Source organism: Cotesia glomerata, linkage group LG3 (assembly GCF_020080835.1).
Source record: "Cotesia glomerata isolate CgM1 linkage group LG3, MPM_Cglom_v2.3, whole genome shotgun sequence".
NCBI lineage: Eukaryota > Metazoa > Arthropoda > Insecta > Hymenoptera > Braconidae > Cotesia > Cotesia glomerata.
The window spans coordinates 18,097,282-18,123,815 of record NC_058160.1 but is presented as its reverse complement, the minus strand read 5'-3'; the positions used below and the strand labels follow the sequence as shown (position 1 = coordinate 18,123,815).

General features: G+C 31.7%; 2 protein-coding genes across 6 annotated transcripts in view; one reads left to right on the top strand and one right to left on the bottom strand.

The window, feature by feature from the left end:
- The window catches only part of LOC123262022 (synapsin-like), a 118,861-nt gene that overhangs the window by 16,900 nt on the left and 75,427 nt on the right, over positions 1-26,534 (bottom strand). For all 5 annotated transcript variants that reach the window (XM_044723996.1, XM_044723995.1, XM_044723997.1 and 2 more), the window contains 2 exons: positions 10,384-10,519; positions 9,598-9,702 (listed from right to left, as the gene is read on the bottom strand). In XM_044723996.1, the coding sequence (XP_044579931.1) occupies positions 9,598-9,702; positions 10,384-10,519 (241 nt within the window). The remainder of the gene's footprint in view (positions 1-9,597; positions 9,703-10,383; positions 10,520-26,534) is intronic.
- On the top strand, positions 18,217-18,806 carry LOC123262033. The gene is made up of 2 exons (XM_044724020.1): positions 18,217-18,288; positions 18,361-18,806. The coding sequence occupies exons 1-2, from the start codon at positions 18,223-18,225 to the stop codon at positions 18,733-18,735; spliced, it is 441 nt and encodes a 146-aa protein (XP_044579955.1). The 5' UTR covers positions 18,217-18,222; the 3' UTR covers positions 18,736-18,806.

Sequence of the window (26,534 nt, the reverse complement as noted above, 5' to 3'; positions counted from 1 at the left end):
GCTGAGTGGGGCGCTGCTTTCTCCGACACCAGAGGAAACGAGGTCGCTGACGTCGTGGCTAGACTTGACCTCATAGTGCTGAACACCGGGAGCACCACGACCTTTAGAAGACCAGGGTACCAAGAATCCACCCTCGACATCTCATTGGCGACTCCAAGGACTGCCAACATGATTGAAGACTGGACAGTATCCGAAGAATACAGTGGCAGTGATCACCAGTTTGTGACATTCAGCGTTGGATTGGCATTTGCTCCGGTTTCACAACGCGACGTTTCTAAGTGGAAGTGGAATGCCAAAAGGCTTGATCCAGAGGCATTGCAAGCTTCACTCGCACGAAGCTGGTCTATCCTCCAGAACAACCTGACACCGGATACCTGCAGCGAGACGGAAAAGGTAGTGCTAAACACGATGAAGGAAATTACTGCCGCATGTGACGCCTCGATGCCGCGGCTGAAAAATAGGAGTTTCCACAGGCCGGCGTACTGGTGGTCAGCAGACATAGCAGAACTTCGCAAAATATGCCATCAGCTACGTCGCCGAGCAACGAGAGCTACGAAACGCTCCCCAAGCCAGGACTTGTATTCAAAAGAGTACAAGCAGGCCAAAAAGACGCTAAACCGAGCCATTAAAGCAAGTAAAGCGAAACTTTGGAAAGAGATCTGCAACGATCTCGACAATGACCTCTGGGGTAAAGCCTACCAAATTGTCGCCAAACGACTTGGAAAGGCTTCACCAGAGGCGCCGAAATCTCCTGCCTTGATGGAGAGCATTGTAACGGAGCTTTTCCCCAAACACCCACCGCGGGAGAAGAAACACTACACTAAGAACAGCGAAGTAACACCCTTCACAACTAAGGAATTACAAGACGCGACCAAGTCACTCAAAACAGGAAAGGCACCTGGACCTGATGGCATCCCGGCATCGGTGATCAAAACTGTAGCCCTGGAATACCCAGACATACTCCTGAACACCTACAACGCATGCTTGGCAACTGGCACGTTTCCCGTGGTCTGGAAACGGCAGAGATTGGTTCTCTTAGACAAAGAAAAGGGAACCCCCATAACACCTTCGTCGTTTAGACCACTCTGTATGCTGGACATTGCTGGAAAACTGCTCGAGAAGCTCATACAAGGGAGACTTCGCAACGACATAGACCGTGCTGGAGGTTTTGCCGCAAACCAACACGGCTTCCGGAAAGGACGTTCGACAGTCGGAGCGATCAAGAAAGTCATAAAGACAGCGAGAGAAGCATGGACTGGTAGCCTCAAAGCTCGTAAAGTATGTCTTCTCCTCACGCTAGATGTCAAAAACGCATTTAACAGCGCAAATTGGGGAGACATTTTAGACGCTCTGGAGCACAAGTTTGACGCAGAGCCAGAAAATCTGACACTAGTCGACAACTACCTTGACGATAGAAAGCTAATAGTGGAAACTACTGAAGGCCCACAAGAATACGCCATAACGGCTGGCGTGCCGCAAGGCTCAATAATGGGGCCTGATCTATGGAACGCAGACTACGACGAGCTTCTTGAAATCCCGTTGCCAGAGCAAGAAGAGCTAACAGGCTTTGCAGACGACGTTGTAGCTACTATAGTGGCGGACAGCGTCGAAGAGGCCGAACTGCTAGTTCGGGAAACCATCGACACCGTCGAGACTTGGCTCGATAAGCATCACCTGAAACTCGCCAAACAGAAAACCGAGATGGTCGTTTTGACCCGTCAAAAATGGTTTCCAAAACCATTCGCTATGGACATGGGAGGAACAACGCTGACGTCAACAAGGGCCCTGCGGTATCTAGGGGTAATGATAGACGAGAAACTATCTTTCCGTGAACACCTCGACAGTGCATGCAAGAAAGCAAGCAAGACTGTGTCTAGCCTAGCACGAATTATGACCAACACCATGGGACCAAGAACAAAATAGAGAAGAGTTCTTCTAGAAGCAGTCCACTCGGTACTGCTTTATGGAGCGGAGATATGGGCAGACATATTAATGCAGAAGACCTACCGGCGAAAGATCGCAGCAGTACAGCGGCGAGGCGCTCTCAGGGTTGCCTGCGCCTACCGCACAGTTTCCGAAGCGGCTGTATTGGTCATTGCAGGAGCCGCGCCCATCGACCTATTAGCGTTCGAAAGAGCAAAACTCTATGACTCTTAAGACAGTGATGATAACATGAAGGACGCAAGAACAAGGATAAAAGCGGAAACGCAGCAAGAGTGGCAGGACCGATGGACATCGGGAGAGACGGGCAGATGGACGGCGCGCCTGATCCCAAACATCAACGTCTGGCTCTCTCGGAAGCACGGGGATACGGACTTCTTCCTGACCCAGCTATTGACGGGACATGGGCAGTTCAATGCCTATCTTTTCAAGATGGGTTTGCACAGCACACCAACGTGCAAATACTGCCCGGATAAAATCGACGATGCCGAACACATATTCTTCGAGTGTGCTCGATGGAAGGACTACAGAAGAAGCACCGAAGAGATCATAGGCACCAGGCTCTCCCCCTCAAGCCTGGTGACCTATATGATCAAACAAGAGGAAAACTGGTCAGCTGTTGCAGTTTATGCACAGCACCTCCTGAAAGACAAAATCGCAGAAAGGGACCAGTAGCCAGGAGTAGGCGTCGTGAGACGCAGCACGACTGGATTGAAGTAATGCTAACGCGGTTCCAATCCAGTCCTCCCCGTACCATCTAGGGGAGAGGGGAAGAGGAATGTTTTTTTAGTGGGTAAAAATCTCCACACTACCGACTATCGATATCTGCCGGAAGATGGGCGGCAGAGTTAACGATACCGGTGTCTTTTGAAGATCTTTTTTCGTACCTCTTTACAAAAAAAAACACACACACACACACACACACACACACACACACACACACACATACATACGTACATACAGAAATAGTGACACCCACGCGGGGATAGTCAGGGAAGCTTCCTGTGACCTTCAAACGTCGAGATCTGATGAAAACTGGATTTTTGTAAAACGGGGTAAAACCAATAACTTCCCGATTATTGAAAATCTGAGATTTTCTTAACGGGAAGTTAAAAATGGAGATAAAAGTTAGAATAACATGAAATAGGATATTTCGGAGGTAGTTTAGAAGGGCATATAAAGGATTGTTTGCAAAGCGATATTTAGGCTGGTAAGCAGCATGGAAGGTAAGATAAGATATCTCGGTGGTCAAGCTCATGCTTGAGGGTGATCGGATGGATATCACGCCGGCGATCCCGCTGGATATTGCGTTGACGGTCTCGCTGGATATCTTGCTTGATATCGTGCTGACGATCTTGCTGGATATCTTGCTTGATATCGCGCTGACGATCTCGCTGGTCATCTCGCTCAAAATCGCGCTGGATATCGTACTGATGGTCTCACTAGATATCTCGCTTCATATCGCGCTGACGCACTTGAGAGAGTCTTACTGACGGTCTCGATGGATATCCCGCTAACGATCTCGCTGGATACCTCGCTTGATATCGCGCTAACGGTCTCGCTGGATATCTTGCTTAATATAGCGCTGACGATCTTGATGGATATCGCGTTGACGGTCTCGTTGGATATCTTGCTTGATTATCACGCTAAAGATTTTGCTGGATATCTGACTTGATATCGTGCTGACGATCTCGCTGGATATCGCGCTGACGATCTCACTGGTCATCTCGCTAAATATCGTGCTGAATGTCGCGCTGACGGTCTTGCTGGATATTCCGCTAAACATCGTGCTGACGATTTCGCTTGATATCGCGCTTACGATCTCGCTGACGGTGTCGCTTGACATCTTGCTTGATATCGCGCTAAAGATTTTGCCGGTTATCTTGCTTGATATCGTGCTGACAATCTTGTTGGATATCGCACTAGTGATCTCACTGGATATCTCGGTTAATATCGCGCTGACGGTCTCGCTAGATATCTTGCTTGGTATCGCGCTGACGATCTCGCTGGCGATCTCAATGGATATTGCGCTGAGGATATTGGATATCCAGCACGATATTGAGCGAGATTACCAGTGAGATCGTTAGCGCGATATTCAGCGAAACCGTCAGCAAGACCGTCAGCGTGATATCAACCGAGATCATCAGCGCGATATCAAGCAAGATATCCAGCGAGACCGCCAGCGCGATATCAAGCGAGATATCTAGTAAGACCGTCAGCGCGATATTCAGCACGATATTGAGCGAGATGACCAGCGAGATCGTCAGCGCAATATCAGGCAAGATGTCCAGCGAGATTGTCAGCGCGATATCCAGCGAGATTGTCAGCGCGATATCCAGCGAGACCGTCAGCGCAATATTTGATTTGATTTGATTTGTTTATTTATGCCAAGGTCTACTGGCCAAATGGCAAATATGAAAAAATAAAGTTTGGAAAATCTAAAAGTGCACAACTCATAATGCTCATTTAATTATGAAATATAAAAAAAAAAAAAAAAAACTTAAGTCGTTCAAAATTAATTGCCGAAAAAACAGCTGTAGTAGGAAGGTACTGCACAAGCGCCCCTAGTGGAATAAAATGTACATAATATCTATAGATATAGATATATCACCATCCATGTTAATTTTACATGGATATATATAGATATACAGTCTTGTAGTTTTCGTTTTTTATTAATTGTAATTAAACGACACTGAATTAATTAACCATTCGCATTCAGTAACCTACAATCGTCGATTAGAATTAAAAAAAAAAAATTTAACTCAAATAATTGATTTTTTCACAAGTTACAGTGTTTCCGGGGTTTCATACATGACGGACAGGAAAATTTTTTGACCTATTTTGATGTTTTTTTCCATTTCTATTGCAATAAATCAATTTTTAGAAAGTATGGAATTAATCTCCATTAAATTATCTCGACAATAGTATGCAAAATATCTTGATTCCATGAACTAACAAGGCTATAATATTAAAAATAGTTGATAAAATGAGGCGAAAAAAATTTTTCGATCGTAAAGCACTCTCTGATGCTTCGCATCATGAGGCGTGCAATACAAAAGAATACATGATAACAGTAAAATATACAGTATTATAAGTAAATTACTAATAATATAAAAGTGTAACTGAACTCTATGAGTTTTTAACCATACTATTAACACAACTTAAAATTAAATTAAAGATAATTACATCGATTATTGAATAAAGACTTATTTATAAGATTTTCCTAATACTAATAACAAAAATGGAATTAACAGTTTCACTTTAAAACAATTTGAGAGTGTTAACTTAACCTTAAAGTATCCAAATTTAGCAAATAGTCAAAGATTTTGATCTTGAATAAATCAAGACTAGACGCATTTACAATCTCAGGTGGTAAGTTTTGCCATAAACGAATAGCAGTAACAACACACGCACCCTCATAAAGAGTAGTCGCAAAGTTAGGTATCTTAAAATTGACATCATTTATCATAATGGCTAAACGATCGGAGCGTCTAGCATCAATATCATCTATAAATAATTCTCGTAAGTAAGTAGGTTTTCCAACTGCCAATAATTTATAAAAATAGGTAGATAAATAATATAATCTACGACTAGTGATAGATAACCATTTCAGTTCACGTCTGTAAGGGGTGACATGTTCATCTCGTCTTAGATTATAGATAAAACGAATAGTAGAATTTAAAGCTCGCTGTAATTTCGAATTATTTTCGGTAGTTGCATTTGTTAGAATAATAGAACAATAATCAATGAGTGGTAAAATAGTTGCTGAAACTAATAACCTAATATCCAAAGTATAAATGTTTTTCCTCAGTTTTAAGCTATACATGGCTGAATTTATTTTACTTACTACCTTTGACACATGTAAATTCCACGATAATGTATTAGTAATATGAAGTCTCAGACACTTTGCCGATTCCGAAAAGGGTATTTCTGTTCCATTTACAACAATAGAAGACAAAGGCTCCTGTTTCATTAACCGCAGATTTTTACTAGAACCAAGAATCATAGCTTTAGTTTTGCTTAGATTTACTTCAAGGCCATTTTCAGACGCCCAGTCAGCAACTGATTGAGCGTCGACTGTGATTTGCCTAATCGCTTCTTGAGACTGGTACCGATAAAAATGTAGGTAGATGTATTTGTCATCGGCAAAAAGACCATGCTTACTGTGACTCAACCGCTCAGCAACTGAGTTCATTACCAGAAGGAATAATATGGGCCCAAAGACTGAACCTTGGGGAACATCAGAGGTAGTTTCAAGAAATTCAGTTGGTAAACCCTCATTATCTAACACTGACTGTGACATATTACTCAAGTACGAATAGAATCAAGATATTGTATTCAGGGTAAAGCCCAACTCTACTAAGGTTTTTAGGATTACTTTATAATCAACAAAGTCAAAGGCTTTTGTTAAATCATAGAGCACTAATACTGTTAATTTCTTTTTCATCCATAGCTTTACTGATATCATTCACTAGTTTTAATAATGCTGACTTTGTACTATGGTATTTACGAAAACCTGATTATTGATTATCGATTATCTCTAGATGAGAGATATTGGCTATCGGGCGAGTATCAGACAAGGTTTTTGATGGTGAGACTTTATTCAACGGAACAATAAATACTTTCTTCCATAGAGTTGGGAAAACACCTGTAACTTAAGATCGATTAAAAAGCAGTAAGGAATATTGAAATTTGTGGGATGTTATTTTTTAGCCATTTTATATCCAGCCCATCAGGGCTTTTACCCTTTGATTTTTGCAAAGTTAGTTGTAAGGCTTTAGTTACATCGACTATATCAATCTGAGACCATTCAAAGTAAGTATTTACTTGACTACTATACGATGAAAGCGAGTCGAGAAACTCTAGATGGCACGAAGGATGTCGACACACCATAACAGCAAAGTGCTTGTTTAATTCAGACTCATCAAAATAGTTAAGGGAAGACGACTTATTTCTAAGTAGGCCCAAGTGCCTAAGCTTACTCCAAACTGTAGTGCCACTAAGTAGGTTTGATAGGGCAGTCTTTAGATAATTTTCACGTGCATGCGTTAACTCTAATTTTAACTCTCTTATCTTTGCTCTGAACAATGAAAAAAGATTTGTATCTCGGGTTCTTTTGGCACGATTATACAGAGCATCACGTTCTTTGCACTTCTGTTTAAGATCTTTAGTCAACCATGGATTTGAAGGTCTCGACAATCTGTGTGAAACTACAGGTGCAAATTCATCTAAGGAATTTAATACGTTTGTGTGAAAAATGCTAACTAAGTCATATGGATCAGCATTATTTAGAAAATCAGAAAATTTTAAAGCACCCATAAGTGAATTTGATAGCGCATCATGGCTATGTTCAGAAAATTTACGATATGTGATCAATTTGTCAACTTGTTTGGGAACATTAAAGGTGTACTCACATACTAAATAATCGTGGCCACTAATAAATGGTTCAAGTGACTTAAAATATGACTTTTGTTTAATCTTATTGTCCAATAATACAACATCTAACCATAAATTTTTATCCACAATATAATGGGTAGCTTCAAATGGGACACAGTGTAACGAAAATTCAGCAATATAATTCTTTAAGTGATTTGAAACAAAAGACGTATCAAGCAAGTCACAGTTCAAGTCACCTGTTATGATAAAATTTTTATAATTAGCCATCCACTTTGAGAAATTATCAAAGAATTCATTCAATAGATATCCTTTAGGCCTCCGATAAATAACTGACAATAAAAGATGATTAGTTGTCTATACACCGGGCGCCACCTATCTAAGGGCATGTTTTTCGACTTGCTGAACACGAATTTCAAGTCAGTTTAGGCCGTCCAGCCTTCAATTTTGAGTAAATTGCAAAAAACCCCAAAAAATAGCGAAAATTCGATGTTTTGGCAAGAAAAAAAATTTTGAAATCTAAGACAAGCATAATTTTAATGTATTTTGGTCTGTTAAATACTAATTTTGATCGTACTTTAATCATAAACCGTTTTAAATCTAAAAAAATTGTTAATAATTTCAAAATAATTGATTATATAATTGGAATTCTAAATTTTATTTTTATTTTTTTATCTTTTTTGTGATTAAATTTTTCTGAATTACAAAATAAAAAATTTTTTCTTGAATATTTAAATTGTGCAGATTTAAGTAATCAATTATTTTGAAAATAATAAAATTAAAAAAATAATTTTTTAATTATTCAAATAATTTTGTTCAATTTTGAATTAGTTGACAAAGATTTTTAGTCGTATAAAATTGATTAATTTGAAAATAAAATGAAAGAGAAATTTTATGATAAATTACTACACTTAATTTTTTTCTTTTTTTTTTACCGAAGATTTATAAATTTGAAAAATTAAAAACATTTAATTAAATTTTAATTTCAAAGCTCCAGCGCCACAACACTCACAGTAAATTCAGTGCTTGCAACTTTATGATAGATACTATAGTAAATTTACATATACTTATTTTACATAGAGATGTTGACGCATGGATTTATTTTAAACCTGAAATATTTTTTCACAGACTTGATCTCGATTAGATTTATTGTACATGGACTTATTTTTGCATACAATTATTGTCAAATAGACTAATTTTTTCTATAAAAATATTCTCTAAAAATATATTCAATAGAAATGTCTAACATGGAGTTCTTTACATAGAGATTTTTTCGTGTACGTTTCTTATCGTGTACGGGAGAAATACATGTCGCCGACTGTAGGTAAACAGGCAGCGTGTTAGTCTTTCAAGCGTCAGGTCCCCGGTTCGATCCCCGCGCACGCTGAATTCTTTTTATTTTTATAGAAATAATTATATATAATTCTATCTAATTATTTATAATTATATATTATTAGATCTGGCCAATTTTTAGGTCTAATTATATATAAGTGATTATATATAAATATATATGATTAGGCAAATTCATTTTTTCCAGGTAATATTAAATGCTTACTTTGGTAATACCTGGCTTGGGTGATATCATCATTTAATCCACCAAAGTATGCACATAATCTTTCAAATCTTTTCTTAAATATTACTTGTATATCACCTCCTGGTGCGTTATCTCTTCATCTAGGGTTGGGTCACTATCTTCAAAGTAGTTCTTGGATAGACATAGCATATACGGGTAAATGATATTAAGAAATTCTTCCCACTGAGGGAAAAAAATACATTAAGGGTAAGGAGATGATTTCCTGACTGATTGGACTGAACTCCAAAACTTAATCAGATCTCGACGTTTTGGGGTCCTAGGAAGCTTCCCTGACTACCCCCGCGATGTTGTCCGTGCGGCTGTATTTGTAGGTGTGTGTGTGTGTGTGTGTGTGTGTCATTCATCTGTCCGATTTTCAAAGATCCAGTTTCAACGAAGCCTTGACATTTTGAGATCCTAAAAGGCTCCTATGACAATTTTCTACGTGATTTTTATACGCGCGAGGGCGCGTGTGTGAGTGTGTGTCTGATTTGCAGAGTTAATCATTTTTCAGATTTTTTTTTACAATCTTGCTCAGTAAAGATATTGAATTGAATTGAATACCCTGTTTGAATTATATTCTAAAAATTTTGGTGCGATAAATTTTTTACAATGTTTTAGAAATTATAAAAAAAAGCCCCACTTAATTTTTTGAGCTTATTATTGCGTTTATAGTAATTAATACTGACCATTTCTTGGTGATTAGGATAATACATTTGTTCTATGAGTGGAAAATTTTCTTTTCCTAGTCTTCTCTGAAGACCCATCAAATGTGCGAATACCCAAGGTTTATCCTAAAAGAACAAAAAAAAATTCATAATTAAGTAATTTTTTGCGATGTTCCAAAGTATTAAAAATTAAATATTTTTTTGGTTTTTACAAGAAACCGTTTTTTTTTCCCCCAACAAAACTATTTTTTTTTTATTTCCCGCTACGAAAAAGAATGATTTTCAAAAAATCGGGAAGTTATTGTCAAAATTACCACTGCACGGCTGAAGGCGAGGGTGACAAATACGCGAGTTAGAAGGTTCTGCTTTCCTAGGTGCGTAAATATCTATTTCCCGGAATTCAGCAGACAGTCATGTTGACCATATTTTTGTTATATTCAGAGCAGTACCATCCGCTTTTTCTCATTTTTTCATGAAAACATAATGCAATGTGATTCAAAACCCAACAAGAACTTGAAACTAAACAGTAATAAATCATTTTACCATTGCTCATTTTATATGCAAGCTCAATGAGGTTTAGATATTTATTTATCATAATTATTTCAGTTAGCTGATTCATTTTACTACAGACCTGGGCTTCGGCTACCCTAGTGTTCCACGCTTACTGTAAATTTACGGTTAATTCGTAGCGAATTCATGTTTGATTTACGGTCAATTTAACGTATTATCAATTTAATAATTTCAATACAGGGCTCAGATGAACTGTCGATTTATATATACTATTTCATAATTGATTGATAAACTTACTTGAAAATTATAGATCGCTGTTAGATTGTTAACGCTTGCAATTCCTCCATACATGAGACCAAGCAAAATATTTCTATGATCTTCATTAGCATCCCGAAGATTTTGGCGCACTAAAGCAAAATCTGGCTTGAAACACCTAAAAACAAGCGAAAAAAATAATTTAATTTTGTTACAACTGATTTACCACTTAAGGACAAATTTAAAAAAGAGGAAAAAGAAAGGATACAGGGAAAAAAAAGACCACTCAGTGGGAATTTTTCAATAACTACTTTCGGGTCATCTAATGAATTGTCTAAATTTTGAATTCAATCACTTGCCATAATTAATTATAGTTGATTAATATGAGTCATATAAGGTATTAATCACTATGATAAATTATCATTCACGATCGAAAATTTCCGATAAAATAAAAAAATGCTGCAACTTCAAAATACCATTTGCTTTTGGTATACACATACTCGGTATTCTGAAGCTCCGCTTAAAAAAGATTTGATTTGAACTATAATTAGTGCCAGACTCTACTGAATCTGGAGATTTCTATAATAATTTATCTTATTTATTTATTCATATTGTATTCTGCCATTCAATTGATTATTTATTTTTATTATTCGATTATTTCTTCCTGTTATCGCGAATATCTAAAAGATGAAAAAAAGACCATTCGGCAGCCGAAATGGAAGTAGATTTCATTTTAATAATAATAATTATTTTCTTATTTATCAAAAAAATTACAATTAGATTTTAACGTATGATTTTTATTGTAATCATCACAATGAAAGTTTACACAGTTATTACATCTAATTCTGCCCCGAGGGCAAAAAAATACCTAATGTAAAAGTCCTTATAGATGCTCATGTACCAGTATATTATCACTCCATGTATTTGTATACTTGTATTTGAATATAGATATACAAATACATGGATTGATCACATACTAGTTCATCAGCATCTATTAAAGTTTTTACCGTACATTTCATTAATATCAAATTAATAAACAAATATGATTGATACTGCTAGTCTTAGTTAAATTATTTAAAGTAATCCAATATATAATCAGCGAACAAAAAAATGTCATTGAATATAATATCAGTGAAGTAAATCAGAAAAATTTTGCTCAATACAATCAAACTAAAATTGAAAATCCATTTGAATTATAAGTATAAATTTTTATTTTTTATCAATTATATTTTATTTTAATGATAATAATAATTTTATTTTAATTTGTTAATAATAATTATATAAGACTCTAAACAATAAAAAAAACATTATCAATTGCCATTACGGACTGGAGCATGAGACATAATATGATGAGATTTTAAAATATTTTTATTATCCTATTATGCTATTATTTAAACGACGAAAAGTTGAGGACCAAAGAATTTATAGCATAAAGAAATTCATTGAATCTTCATGAAACAGGTAAGAAATATGTTGATAACCAAACAAATATGTCTTAAATTGAGATTATATCATACGAAAAAAAAAAAGTTAAAATCCCTGGCGGTTTCGGTGACACGGTGAAAGCACGGTCGAATGACGGTTGTTTCACGGTCGTTTCACCGTATAAAGTTCGTTCTTACCGAGCGATCTGTCAGTCAGCATCGGATACCGTTGTGAACGATGTCTACTATGAATTTATTGAATATTTACGGTGCATATGCAAGTGAATCTACGACGTTATGACCGACACTGTACGCTCAATATACTGTCTAAATACGGTGATTTGACGCTACTGTCACGGACAATAAAATAAAAAAAAATATTTCAGACAGTCTAGACCAAGACTCGAACCCGATTCAACTGGTCGCGCGCCCAAGACTCTACCAGCTAGGCCATCTAAGACACTGCACGAACTATTTGATTCAGTCACATCATAAGGTGTCAAAACCAAGTCATTTTTTTGCATTGCACAAATAAAAATAGCTTAAATAAAAATATATTTTTTCCATGACTTCAAAATAATAATCGTAATAAATGATTCAAATTTTTGATGATTACGAAATTCTCAATTTCGAAATTACGGTAAAATTATTAACTCTATAAAAAAATATCTGGAAAAGAAATTGCTAAAAATTGAATTGTTAAAAAAAAATATCTCATAATAATTTTTCTTGATAACAAACAATTTTTCCGAAAAATTCAAAAGGTATTATGGTATCTCATTTAAGACTATGAAAAAAATTCAACTATTGTAAGCCATAAACTCTTACGAAAAGTATTGAAATGATGGATCTCTGTTGATTGTCTGTAATCTGATTAATTTTTTATGATTTTACTTTGAAATAAACAAAATTACAATAATTTAATATTTTTTTCAAATTTTTCATCCCGATTATTTACTGAAAATTTTTCATTTACCTATCTTTTTATACACTTTGAGTATTTTTAATGGAATAAAAAAATAAAAATATAATCAGCACTTTTTCATTGTTGACTAGTAAAAAATTCCTGACTTACCGACATTATACGCTCGTTTCACGGTCGTTTCACTTACAGACTACTGTGCATCTACCACCGAGTTACGGTTTTTTGACAATTTATATGTTTTCGAATGACTGTAAAAATTTGGTTTTTCGAAGAGTAAAGTATGATAACTATACAGAATAAAAATCATAAAATAACAGTGAAAAACTTTCACAATGATACTCGTTGTTCACTGTCAAATGACGGCCGTTCGATAGTCAAGTGACGGTCATTCGACGATCATTTGTTGACACTGTGAATTCACGGTACATTCACCGTCGTTTCACGATCATTTTACCGTGACCACGAATCCGCCAAGGATGGTAAAAATAAATAAATATTAAAAAAGAATTATAAAAAAAAAAAATAAGAAAAGAACATAACGAAAAAAAGATAGATGATGAATAGAAGATAAAAATTTTTAATTAAAATCATCAACATAAAGAGGTGAAAACTATCAGTTTTACTTAAAAAATAAACTTATATAAAATTCAAATTTTCTGAATTGAGCTTTATAAAAATCTAGAAGTAATGATAATAACTTAGTAACATTTGAAATATCCCATGTTTAAAAATATTGATTAAAAAGAATTAAAAATAATAAAATTTGAATTCTTTTCAATAATTTTAATTCATTTGGTTGTATATCTAGATATACACTTTTCATGGAGTGACCGCTTCTGAATTCTTATCAATCAGAATTCTTAACCAGGGATTATGAACTATAACATCGAAATAAAATTACAAATTACTGTTGATGATTTACCATGGTTTAGGTCTACAGGGGACCCGCCATGTAAAAAAATGGGAACGCATTTACTTGCACAGTACCTCATGGGTGATGTGGAAATCTATGTACAAGCAGATTGATTAATGAACTAATAATACTTCTAAGAGCTCAAAAAGATAGTTTTTCTATGCTTTAGTGCTTTTCAAGCTTAAAAGTCTGACAAGAATTTCACAGAACACTATTTTTGGAATATTCAAACCGCAAAAACTTTTAGGTAAATCAATTTCATCGAAATACGATTTTTACAAAACGGGGTGAAAACAATAACTTCCCGATATTTGTAAATCGTTGATTTTTTATGAAATCTACTGAAACGAGTGCAATAGCGAATTTCATAATTGGCATAGCGGAAAAAGACATAATTTTAAGACTACACATATGATATGATACTCAAATTGAACTCTCTAAACTTGAAATAGTGAAATTTTCACTGTTTTTCCCAGTGACCAACTATTTCACTGGAAAAAAAGTGAATTTTACGTATAAATAGTGAAAATTTTACTTTCACACAGTAGATTTTAAACATTACTTTTTAATAAGTAATTATCACTATGAAATAGTAATATTTTCACTATGAAACTAGCCGTGTACTTTACAGCTACTATGGTAGTTGTGTATTTTATAGCTACTTCTGTGCCTTAGTGAATAAAATCTGTGAGATATGTAGGCTTGAATCCATGCTGATATTTTTATTACATACAAAAATGAAGAAAAAAAAATTTTTTGGAATAAGTAAAATCTAGTCTGAGAGAGTGATAACCAGCACTTGAGGTAATTATTTTTTTAATAATAACATAATCCACCTTTAAAATAAATTATTTCGAATTATGAGTTTTTTTTCAATAAATCTCTAATTAATGTTCTTAAATATTTGTATGATGTTTTTCACCGTCGACATCAGCGCCATTTAAATGTCTGGTTAGTACTTTACGTGAACCCTCGATTATTTGTCAATATATTTTATTAATTTCAATTTTATATATTTATCTACTGTACACCTAGCATGTAAATTATTGATTCTATATTTTTCAATTATTTATAAAATTTTTATGGATATTCATCGATTATAAAAATAACAAACATGGAATTTTTTTTCATTTGTCTGATTAATGACTCAAGAGTCAATCCACTCTAAGATTAGTGAAAAGTGATTTCACCTTTTTACCGCGTCACTAAGACCGCCATTCGACATCATTTTTCGAGCGCAGTTTTGCTTGTATAAGCTTGTCGAACATTGAAGTTATCATCTGCCCACAGGTAAGTAATTTGGATTTCATATTTATTTATTTATAAATTGAAAAAAAATTTTATTTTACTCTGAAATAAAAGTTATCTATAAATAAATAACTTTAATAATAATTTACTATACCAGTTCCTCGTTGTAACCTAAAAATATCTATCAACATGAATCTAAGTTTAATTTCTTTAAATTATTAATTGAGTGGCAAATATGACAATGATTGATTGTTAGTTTAAAATTTATTTATAAAATTTTTAATTAAATATTTATTTATTTGAAATACAATCATAATCAATGACTTTTTTTTTTTTTCACTTGTCTAAATAGTGATTCAAGAGGCAATTCACTCCAAGATCAGTGAAAAGTGGTTTCTCCTTTTTACCGCGTCACTGAGAACGCCATATTCTGCATTGTTTTTCGAGCGCAGTTTTGTTTGGGTGAGCCTGTCGAAGACTCAAGTTATCATTTGTTTACAGGTAAGTGATTTGGATTTCATATTTATTTATTTATAAATTTAAAAAAATTTTGATTTTGCTCCAAAATAAAAGTTATTCAAAAATAAATAACTTTAATATTAATTTACTATACTAGGTCCTTGTAATAACCTACAAATATCTATCAACAAGAATCTAAGTTTAATTTCTTTAAATTATTAATTGAGTGGCAAATATGAAAATGATTGATTGTTAGTTTACAATTTATTTATAAAATTTTTAATTAAACATTTATTTATTTGAAATACAATCATAATCAATGACTTTTTTTTTTCACTTGTCTAAATAGTGATTCAAGAGTCAATTCACTCCAAGATCAGTGAAAAGTGGTTTCGCCTTTTTACCGCGTCATTGAGAGCGCCATATTCTGCATTGTTTTTTGAGCGCAGTTTTGCTTGGGTGAGCCTCTCGAAGACTCAAGTTATCATTTGTTTACAAGTAAGTTATCGATGAAATCATTGTACTGAATAATACGGATGTATATTTATTATTATCGATTTGTACAACATGCTCGTTTGACACATCTCTACATGCATACCACATAGAATGCAATGAAGATTTTAAAACTCAATCATTCATCAATGTGCTCAACTTAGCTCACTATAAGCCATTCTCGTGCTGGAATAAAGCTGGATGTGATGCTCTTTACTTAAGTCTACGTCATTATATATTATAACAAGTAAAAAGCTTTTTTCTCTCTTGGATTAAAGTGAAATAAATCTTTTACTTCATCTTGAAACTCTAAAATTATACGTAAATATTATAACTGATAAATATATATAAATATCCAGTTTAAAATTTCTATTTTATCTATAGGATTAATAATTTTTTTTATTTATATTAAGCTCAACGGATCAATGGTAACGCATTCATCGAGTTAACAAAAGAAGACCTTCAAATTATGGGCATCAAAATAGGTCCTCAAAAATTAATATTAAAAGTTTTGAGTTCCATTATGACGACAAGCTCTACTGTGAATGATTCGATTATTCAACCTCCTTCTTCAAGTAATAATAATTCATCAATTGGAGTAAAACTATTACTTCAGCCTGAACTTAGTACTTCTAATACTACAGTAATTGATTCTACAAAATTTTCGGTATAATTATTTAATTTTTTATAGACATTAGCAATAAATGTTTCACCTTCTTAAATTTAATTTGCTTCAATATTACAATTTTGATTATTAATATTTCAGAATAATTCTACCATTCGAGAAACACTTTCCAAAGATAGTACCAAACAAGGACAAAAATTATTAAAAATTTTGGATGATGATACGCAAATATTCAGTGAAAATGACCGTCGATGCTTAGTGAGGATTGTCGTCGCAGATCTTGTAAATGTTCACAAGGGTTGGTATGTATCGTTAGCCCTTCACGATGTTTATAGAAATCAAATAACTTACTATTGAATTGATGATTCCATAAATTAAAAAAAAATGCTTTTTATGTAAACATCAATAATTGAAAAAAAATTATTTCGATAAGAATAATTTTTAATATTTTTAAATTTAGTTATCCACCTACTCAAGCCAAACGCGCTTTGGCTCAAGCTTTAGTAACGGAATTCCCGAGACTTAAAAACAATGTTTCTGAAAACGGCTGGGTAATTATTAATATATTATTAATATTATGTTTACATTTAATGGTAGCAATTAATATCTATGAACCATCAGGAACATTACTTTTCTTCGGATGGTCAAAAAGGGTTTATTGAATGGCGTTTAATGACTTTAAGGTCAAAATTAAAACCACATGAAAAGAAATATACGAAATCAGCGGAAAAAAAAACTTCTAAAGGTCCGCCTAAACCTCTAAATTCTGATTTAGAAAATTTTAACCGAGCAGATATGGATCAAAAAGTATAATCATTTAATATTTTTTGCCATTTGAAATTATTGATATACTGTAAATTATAATTGCTCTTATTTTTATAGGTATCTACTTTAAAATTAAAAAATCCAAATGATACGAATAAGCCTCTTATTGTTTCATTGATGGATGAAACCAGAGAATTTAGACGTTACTGGATTAACACAAAACATCCAACGATTACAGAAATCTTCGAAGAGTATCCACGTCTGCTTGATTACAATGGGGAGCTGGTATGACTTACTAATTATTATTATGTTAGTTATTCTATGTTCTTAAACTTATAACTATATTTGTTTTAGATTGATCGGGAATTCCAAGCAATGTATCCAAAAGTTGCTGATAATTTCATTTCTTTATTTCCAACATCATACATGGAAAAATTTTATATTATGTTGAAAAAATCGGACTGATTTATTTTCAAAATCATCTTTTATCAAAGATAGTAAGTAATTTTCCATTTAAAAATAATTGATTGTTCATTGATATTAAATTAATGTCAATGTTGTTTGTTTTTATGAGATTATTGTACATGTTTCCATGATATTTAAATATCTCTATCAAATTTATATTATTTGAAGTTTCCCAGGCTCAATTGAAATAATTGCTTCTATCGAATCTTCTAAATTTTTTAAAAATTTATTTTTGTCTCAATTTTACTAACAATAAATGAAAATTTTCATAATATTTAGTGTTTAATTTAGAATGTTTTCGTTACGTAAGGGAATTTACGGGCATTATTAGTTCTTGTTGAACTACTGCCACTATCTAATGCTGCCATGTCGAAAATAAATAAAGCTGATCGTAAAAAAAAGGCAGAACAGCAGGAAAAAATTGACTCAAAAGGAAAAGAGAATCAAAAAGGAAAAAAAAGAGTAAGCGTCAATAATTTTTTAATTTATGATGAAATTCATTTAATTTGAATTTATGAATAAATTTTATATTTCGATATTACGTTATAATTAGAAATTGGATGAAATGGAAGATGAATCCCTTGTAAAAAAAAATGTTTTCCCTAATGAATTTTTATTAAGGATTGTGCCTGTAAGTAATTTGCTAATAGTAAAATTAAATCATTTTGGAAATAATATTTAATAACTTCTTTTTCTTTTTTAGGATGGAACAAGTATTAAAGATTTTGCGAGATCCGTAGCAACTAAAAAAAAGTCTAATGTACAACCATATCTGATAACTCAGTCAGGTCAGTCGGTAGATAAGACATTCGTGCAAGGAGATGGATGGTTTATCAATGTTCATCCCGAAAGTCAACCCATCACTACTTTTGATCTCTTATACAAAACGTACTATGTACTTAACGTAGAGTACCCGGAAACTTTGAAAAATTTTTATAATTTTATTGATTACTTCATCTTTCACATGAATGTCGAGTCAATAAGTATGGTATGTTCTTTGTATACTAGTCTTTCGAATTTTAATATTGATAGTCGTAAGAAAGGTACAGACGATGCTTTCGAAGATGATTTGGACTAAAATATATCGTTTTAAAAATTAATGATAATATATGAGAGTTCTACTGAGTAAGAAATAGTTCTACTTAACTAAAAAATATTACGTAATTCAAAAAAAAATATATAATGTGTAAACATTATATATATATATATATATATATATATATATATATATATATATATATATATATATATATATATATATATATATATATGTTACTTAAAATTTAGAATATATATAAATTTAGAATATATGTTACTTAAAACGAGGAATATTATTTTATGTTTTTTATTTCGTTGCTATTAAATTGTTTTGTGAGTTGTACTGAAATTTTGCCTGAAAAATATTAATTTAAAAAAATATATATATTGTATAAACATATATATATTTTTTAAAATTCTATGAGCATTATTATTTAATATTTACTATTAAGTTATTAATATAATATTTATGTGTGTTTTACAGAAATTCAACTAAAAAAAATATTAGTTAAAAAAAATATATATAATGTATAAACATATATATATTATTTAAAATTTTATGAGCAATATTATTTTATATGTTCTATTTAATTATGATATGTATATGTGTGTTCTTCTGAAAGTTTGATTAAAAATTAGTTACTACAATTAATAAATGTATTTTTGGAAAGAACTGTTGTAATTTACTTTTGTTTGTAAGCATATTATAAGTCTTCAACGAACAAGTTATTAATTAACTGGTTAATTAATAATGAATTAATATTATTCGTTTTTTACTCTAACAAATGGCTTTTCACTTATACTTCCAGGGAAAGTCGCTGATCGAACGAGTGGCATAATACCGATTATATTTCGCTGTTCAATTAGTATTTTACCCCACAAATGTATCAGTGAATTTCACTGATACATTAGAACTATTTACTACTGTTAAGTACAGTGAATTTCACTGTTTTCATAAGTGCATCATTGCACTGGGTAAATGAGTGAATATGCACTAATTCCAAGTGGTCGACTTTTAGCTGTGACAAATAGTGAATATACACTGTGAATCAGTGATAATTCACTATTTCAGGTTTAGAGAGAAGCTTATTAAAGAGCTTTCAGATGCAATTTACAGAGATTCAATAAGTTATCCATTTCCAAAGTTATTCGGGTTAAAAAGTGAAAAAATATGAATTTTTATAATTTTAAAAATTTTTAAATCCTAGCATTTCTAAAAAATTTTACGACTACACATATGATATGGTACTCAAATTGAAGCTTATTTAAAGAGCTTTCAAATGTATTTTATAAAATTTCAATAAGTTATCCCATTCAAAAGTTATTCGAGTAAGAAAGTAAAGAAATATGAATTTTTATGATTTTCAAAATTTTGAAATCCTGGTATTTCTAAATTATTTGACCGATTAAGCTCATCTTCGAACTTGACTTTGGTATTTATCTGTAGAATAAGTATGTTGAGTTTGGTAGAGATCCGTTGTAAATTGGTGACGCTATCCTGGTGACGAGCCGCGTTATATCGTATATACATACATATATATATATATATATATATATATATATATATATATATATATACTATATATATATATATATATATATATTAGACTGGGCCAAAAACTGACTATTTTTTTTTCTATCGATACTGTGAAAATATCATTCATGATGATAAAAAAAATTATTGTGCAAGTTTGAGTCCTTAACAATAATATTAAGGGGTGTATCGTTACGACTATTGATTTTTCAACAGTAATCGCATTTTACTCAAAATTCGTTAATTATCAATCTGAAAAATTTTAGCGATATGTATTCTTATAGGAAATTAAATTTCCTAAAAAGTTATCTTTGTAAATTACTGTAAAACAAGCCGTTTCCTTGTAATCATGCCTTAAACAAAGATTTATTTTTTCAATTTTGCGTTTCAATTTTGGATTTTTGTAGCTACCAGAAATATCAATATTTTTACAATTTAAAATACTTATTTTCAAAGGAAATTTAATGCTCTACAAAAAGGTCTCTTAACATTTTTGATTAAATTCACTCCTTTCAAAGTTATTCGACGTTGAAGTTAAATTCAAAAATAATTTATCGTTTTCGCGTTACACATGATTTTTTCCTTTTGATTGAAAAATTTATGACTTTAATATTGAGAATAATTTTTTTGTTGGAAGACTAAATTTTTTATAAAATCATAATCTACCACTGTCTTATTTTGCTTTTTAACGATTAATTATCCACATCAATTCATTTTTACTGTATTTAACTAACTCCAATAGTAAAAATAAATTCGGTCCCTTTATTATAAATTATTTATTTGTATAGGGATATATTTTTTCTATAAACTTACACTTTTAAACTTCCGTTTTTAGCCCTCTTGTTGTTTTGTCCTTTTTAATGTCAACGAGAATTTAATTTTACTCTCCTCCACGATTACATTTGTAAGTGTTTATTAGCGAAGTCGACCACCTGAAAATGACCTTGAAAGTTTCACGTTACAGCGCTGCGAGTTATCGTGAGCTTTTCCGTAATCTGTTACCGAAGCTGAAAACATAGCCTTCCTTTCTCCCACCACCTTGCTTCTATTATTGCGCTTTTTCAAAAAGGGAATACTATCCGTGTATAATAACTTTGATTTCCTTTGATCGGAAAATGACCTTGATTGTTATACGCTACAGCGCTGCCTTTCTTCACGCCAAAGCGCTGCGAGGTATCGTGAGCTTTTCCGTAATCTATTACTGAAGCTGAAAATATAGCCTTTCTTCACTCCCACCCCCTGCTTTTTATCATTGCATTGTTCAAAAAAATGAATACTCTTTGTGCATAATTACTTTGATTCTATTCTTCATTGTGCAAAGTAACTTAAACGTTGTCAACGCAAATTTGAGTTTTCATTAAGTATTTATTTATTGTTTGGTATATAATTTTCTTCTTTATTTCTTTAGATTGTTTAATTGTAATTGATAGTTTGAATTTATTTATGGTATCTAATTGTTTCAGTATTACAAATTAAGCGTTTAGTTAATTCTGTGTTTGTGAATTGTTTCATTACGTTACTTTGTAACGTTTAAGTTCGATTTGATAAAAAACTCGCCACTATGTCATTGGAGAAAACTTATTTAATCGGTGTTCCTATTGAGAAAATTAATAACCGTAAGCTTCCGACTGTCAAAAGAAGTTTTATCATTATTTTTATCAACATAAAGTTCTCAAATTAAAAATTTATGATAGTGCTTCAAAACTGCTAGTGTCGTTCAAGACTGCTGGAATAATTTGCAGATTTCAACTTCTGGTTTTGCAACATTGTAAAGAAAAATAATTAGTATTTTCAAAAAGTGGAAATATTTACTGTGCAATCGCAAAAAAATCACGTGCTCAAAACAAAGAGAAAATAGCTTTGAAAAAACTCGAACAATTATTTGACATCGCTGGGAAGAATAGTTTAAAAAGGTTTCGATAGAAATAATAATATTGATTTTTCAACTTCCAATGTCTTCAAATCTGCAAGAAAATAATAATAATATCTCAGACGAAAAACACGAAGAAATAATGGAAATAGAGGCGATAGGTACGTATTCATTAATAATAGTTTAATAAAGTCAAAATAACTATTTTGTACCGTGCTAATAATAAGTTACTATGTTCTAATGAATAAATACTTTATCTAAATTATTATATTCAATAAATTTTTAAGTTTTACACAAAGTAAGAAAAAATTCTTCAATAAAGAATCAATTTTCTCAACTGATGAAAATATATCTAAGAAAAACTAAAATAATTTGATTCAAATCGAATTGTTTTAGGCCAATGAAATTATTTTCACGCTCGAAAAAATCTCAGATTTTCCTAAAATTTATATGGCTGATGATATAATCTTTTTTTTCTGTACAATTAACTTAAATTATGTTAAGATTGACAATTTTTATAACTTATTTTTTGCATATTTTCTACAAAATAATATTTTAGTAGTTAATTGCTCTTGCAAACTTACACAATTGTGTAATTTTTATCATACTCTTACAAAATTAAGGAAGTAAGAAAGAAACTAAGTATTCGGAGGATTTCCAACAGGCTGTAACTTGTGAAAAATTATCGTACAGTAAATAAAAAAGGAAATTGCAGCAAATTTTGATTAGGCAATTGATTTTTTAAAAACTACGAAAGCCCTTTTGTTGCTTTTAAATTCATGTAATGATTAAAAATTTTTTTTCAAAAAATCAATGGCTAATTCTTGTAGAAAATTCATCCAAGTTTTCAAAACCCATCTTGAATTTTCTTTACGATCATTGGTTGCTGAGGTATTGATAATCAAAGACAGAATGGTCTTTTTTCATTAAAACGCCGATATCTCAGCGAGAAATGCTCAAATCGAGGTTTTCAAACTAACAAATCGAAGCTCAATGAGCAAGATATCCAGTCCATATAGAGATTAAATCAAAAAAATTTTTTCCAAATCCATAAGCTAAGAATAAAACCAAAAATTTCAAAAATTTTTATCTCGGTAGATTTCTTAAGATTAGGAATAAAAAAATTTTTGGAACTCAGATCCAAAAATAAAATACTGAGAGCTGCAATTTGCTTTTTTTTTATTTGTTGTACGATAGTTTTTTTATAAGTTACAGACTGTTGAAAATACCCCAAATATTTTGATTTTTTTCTTGCTCCCTTATTTTTTGTAAGAAGTGTATTTTCTATTTAACAATGTCAAAATAATTTATATTTTTCAGAAGACACCTCTCGTGATTATAACAGTAATGATGATTGTGATGCTACAACATCTAGTCATGGGTTGCAATCAAAAGTCAGATTCATTTATGAGTCAAAATTCAAATGTGTCTAACTTTGAAACAGATTTTTTAACAGCAAAACGGACACCAAAATTAATATTATGACGCCAGAATTAGCTGCTGCACTGATCGTGGTAATGTAAGTAGCCGAAGCGCCACATATGTTTTGGCAGCTACTTTAAAAAGTGTGGGATTCGATACTCGGAATGTAAATTTGAGTTATAAAACTATTCAACGACAGCGTATAATTCATCGGAAAGAAATTGCTAAAGGCTTAAAAGAAGACTTAAAATTCAATGACAATTATGTGGTCCATTGGGATGGTAAACTGCTAAGTGATATTGTTGGGACAGAAACAGTAGATAGGCTTCCGGTGCTTTTAACATCGTCTGGCAGTGAACAGCTATTGGGTATTCCAAAAATTAATTCAGGATCTGGGATTGAGCAAGCTTTTAGCTGTATACTCAACTATGGAGCAATGGGGTGTCAGTAATTACATAAAAGCGATATGCTTTGATACTGCAGCAACCAATACGGGTAAATTTTAATTATTAGTCTTATTTACTTGAAAAAGCTCAGATTTGAAAAGTAGAGAAAATTATACTTAAGATCTTTTCACAATTATTTTTTCAATATTCCAATTAAAAACCTCTAAAACCGACAAGTTGATTTTTTTTGCCAAAAATAAAGTTTTCTGTGGTCAGATGATAATATTTAAAAATAAACTTTATTACAAAATTAACTCCACTGATTGTTATATTTTCAGAATTTATGGAAGTAATATAGTTCAAAATAAAAAATCACTTGATTTGCCATTCATGTTTCTAATCAAATCTTTTATCTTTCTAATCTATAGGAATTCATCATGGCGCTGGCGTAGAGCTTGAGAAAATTCTGAAACGAAAGCTTATATGGTTACCCTGTCGTCATCATGTAATTGAACTTGTCATAAAAGGCGTTTTTGAAGCTTACTGGCCAGTACAATCAGGTCCGAACGTTCCATGTTTTAATCGATTTAAAAATCGGTTGGAATAAAATCAACACATCCAAATATAACGCTGGCATCAACGATAAGATAGTGGCTAATATACTATTAAACAAAAAGATGAACTATTAAGTTTTATCGATAATTATTCGCAGGTATATTTTGAGTTGTTATTTGAGTTGTAAAAGTACACAAAACTTTTTGGTCAAAGAAAATTTTCATTTTAGGCAAGATAGTGTTCTTTTTAATAATTTTCTTAATTCAAGTTGACCACGTTTTGTGTACACAATTTAAAATCTCCAGTTCTCATGTAAAGATATTACCTTTCAATAATAACAGAAATGATCATATTTTTGCAGAAATTTCTTCCAAGAAATGACTATCGAGAATTTTTGAGTTATCATCTATTTTCTTTGGGAGCTACGCCAAAGGATAATTACACTTTTAAATGTCCGGGGAGCAATGAGTCATGCTCGTTGGATGTCGAAGGCGATTTATTGTTTGAAAATATTTATTTTTCGAACAGAGTTTAAGATTACACCTAAAGAGTTAAATAATCTTCGTCATATTTGTATTTTCATAGTTACAACTTATATAAAAGCTTGGTTTACTTCATCCTCGGCAATTTTGGCTCCAAATAATGATTTGACTTTGATGCAACAATTGATATTATATAACAAAAATAAACTCGACTGTATCGCAAGCTGCTCTCAAGAAAATGGTGAGACATTTATGGTATTTGAGTGATCAATTAGCCATAATGTCTCTATTTGATGATTCTATTGACCTGACTGTGAAGAAAAAATGATTGAAAATCTAATAAATAATAAATCATCAAATACTAAAACCAGAAAATATGAAGTAGCAAGCGATTCAGATGAATTGCTAGAAAAGATATCAGTGACTTCATTTCTGTAGAATCGCTCACCATATTCAAAGAATTTGATTTGCCGTATGATTTTATCGATGAAGACATAAGCAATTGGTCCAATAATGATAGTTTTCAAGAGTGTAAGGAATTTTTTGGAAAATTAGCTGTCGTCAATGATGTTGCAGAACGTGGTGTATCATTAATTGAAGATTACAATAAGTGTCTCACTAAAACGAAGAACAACTTCAGTATTTGTTGTTAGCCGTTAGTGAACACCGGAAAAATACCCAAATTGTAATAAAAGTAATTTGATTGAATAATTATTTTTTTCAACTGATCATTTGCCATGATTTGATAACAATTAAAGAATTTTTTGTAAAATATAAATTATAAGTGAAAATAAAATGATTTTTTTATCTCTTTTATTGATTTAATTTGTTTTGACTTATTATTCAATTTTTTTCTGTAAGTAAAAGTATGTCACTAGGCAAATAAATAATTTATAATAAAGGGACCGAATTTATTTTACTATTGAGTTAGTTAAATACAGTAAAATGAATTTATGTCGATAATTAATCGTTAAAAAGCAAAATAATACATTGGTAAATTATGATTTTATAAAAATTTAGTCTTCCAACAAAAAAAATTATTCTCAATATTAAAGTCATAAATTTTTCAATCAAAAGGAAAAATCATGTGTAACGCGAAAAACGATAAATTATTTTTGAATTTAACTTCAACGTCGAATAACTTTGAAAGGAGTGAATTTAATCAAAATGTTAAGAGACCTTTTTGTAGAGCATTAAATTTCCTTTGAAAATAAGTATTTTAAATTGTAAAAATATTGATATTTCTGGTAGCTACAAAATCCAAAATTGAAACGCAAAATTGAAAAATAAATCTTTGTTTAAGGCATGATTACAAGGAAACGGCTTGTTTTTACAGTAATTTACAAAGATAACTTTTTTTAGGAAATTTAATTTCCTATAAGAATACATATCGCTAAAATTTTTCAGATTGATAATTAACGAATTTTGAGTAAAAATGCGATTACTGTTGAAAATCAATAGTCGTAACGATACACCCCTTAATATTATTATTAAGGACTCAAACTTGCACAATAATTTTTTTTATCATCATGAATGATATTTTCACAGTATCGATAGAAAAAAAAATAGTCAGTTTTTGGCCCAGTCTAA

Coding starts and splice junctions, on each gene's coding strand:
- LOC123262033 (XM_044724020.1), top strand. CDS start 18,223: ATGGAAGATGAATCCCTTGTAAAAAAAAATGTTTTCCCTAATGAATTT. Junction 18,289..18,360: donor TTTTATTAAGGATTGTGCCT/GTAAGTAATTTG, acceptor TTTCTTTTTTAG/GATGGAACAAGTATTAAAGA.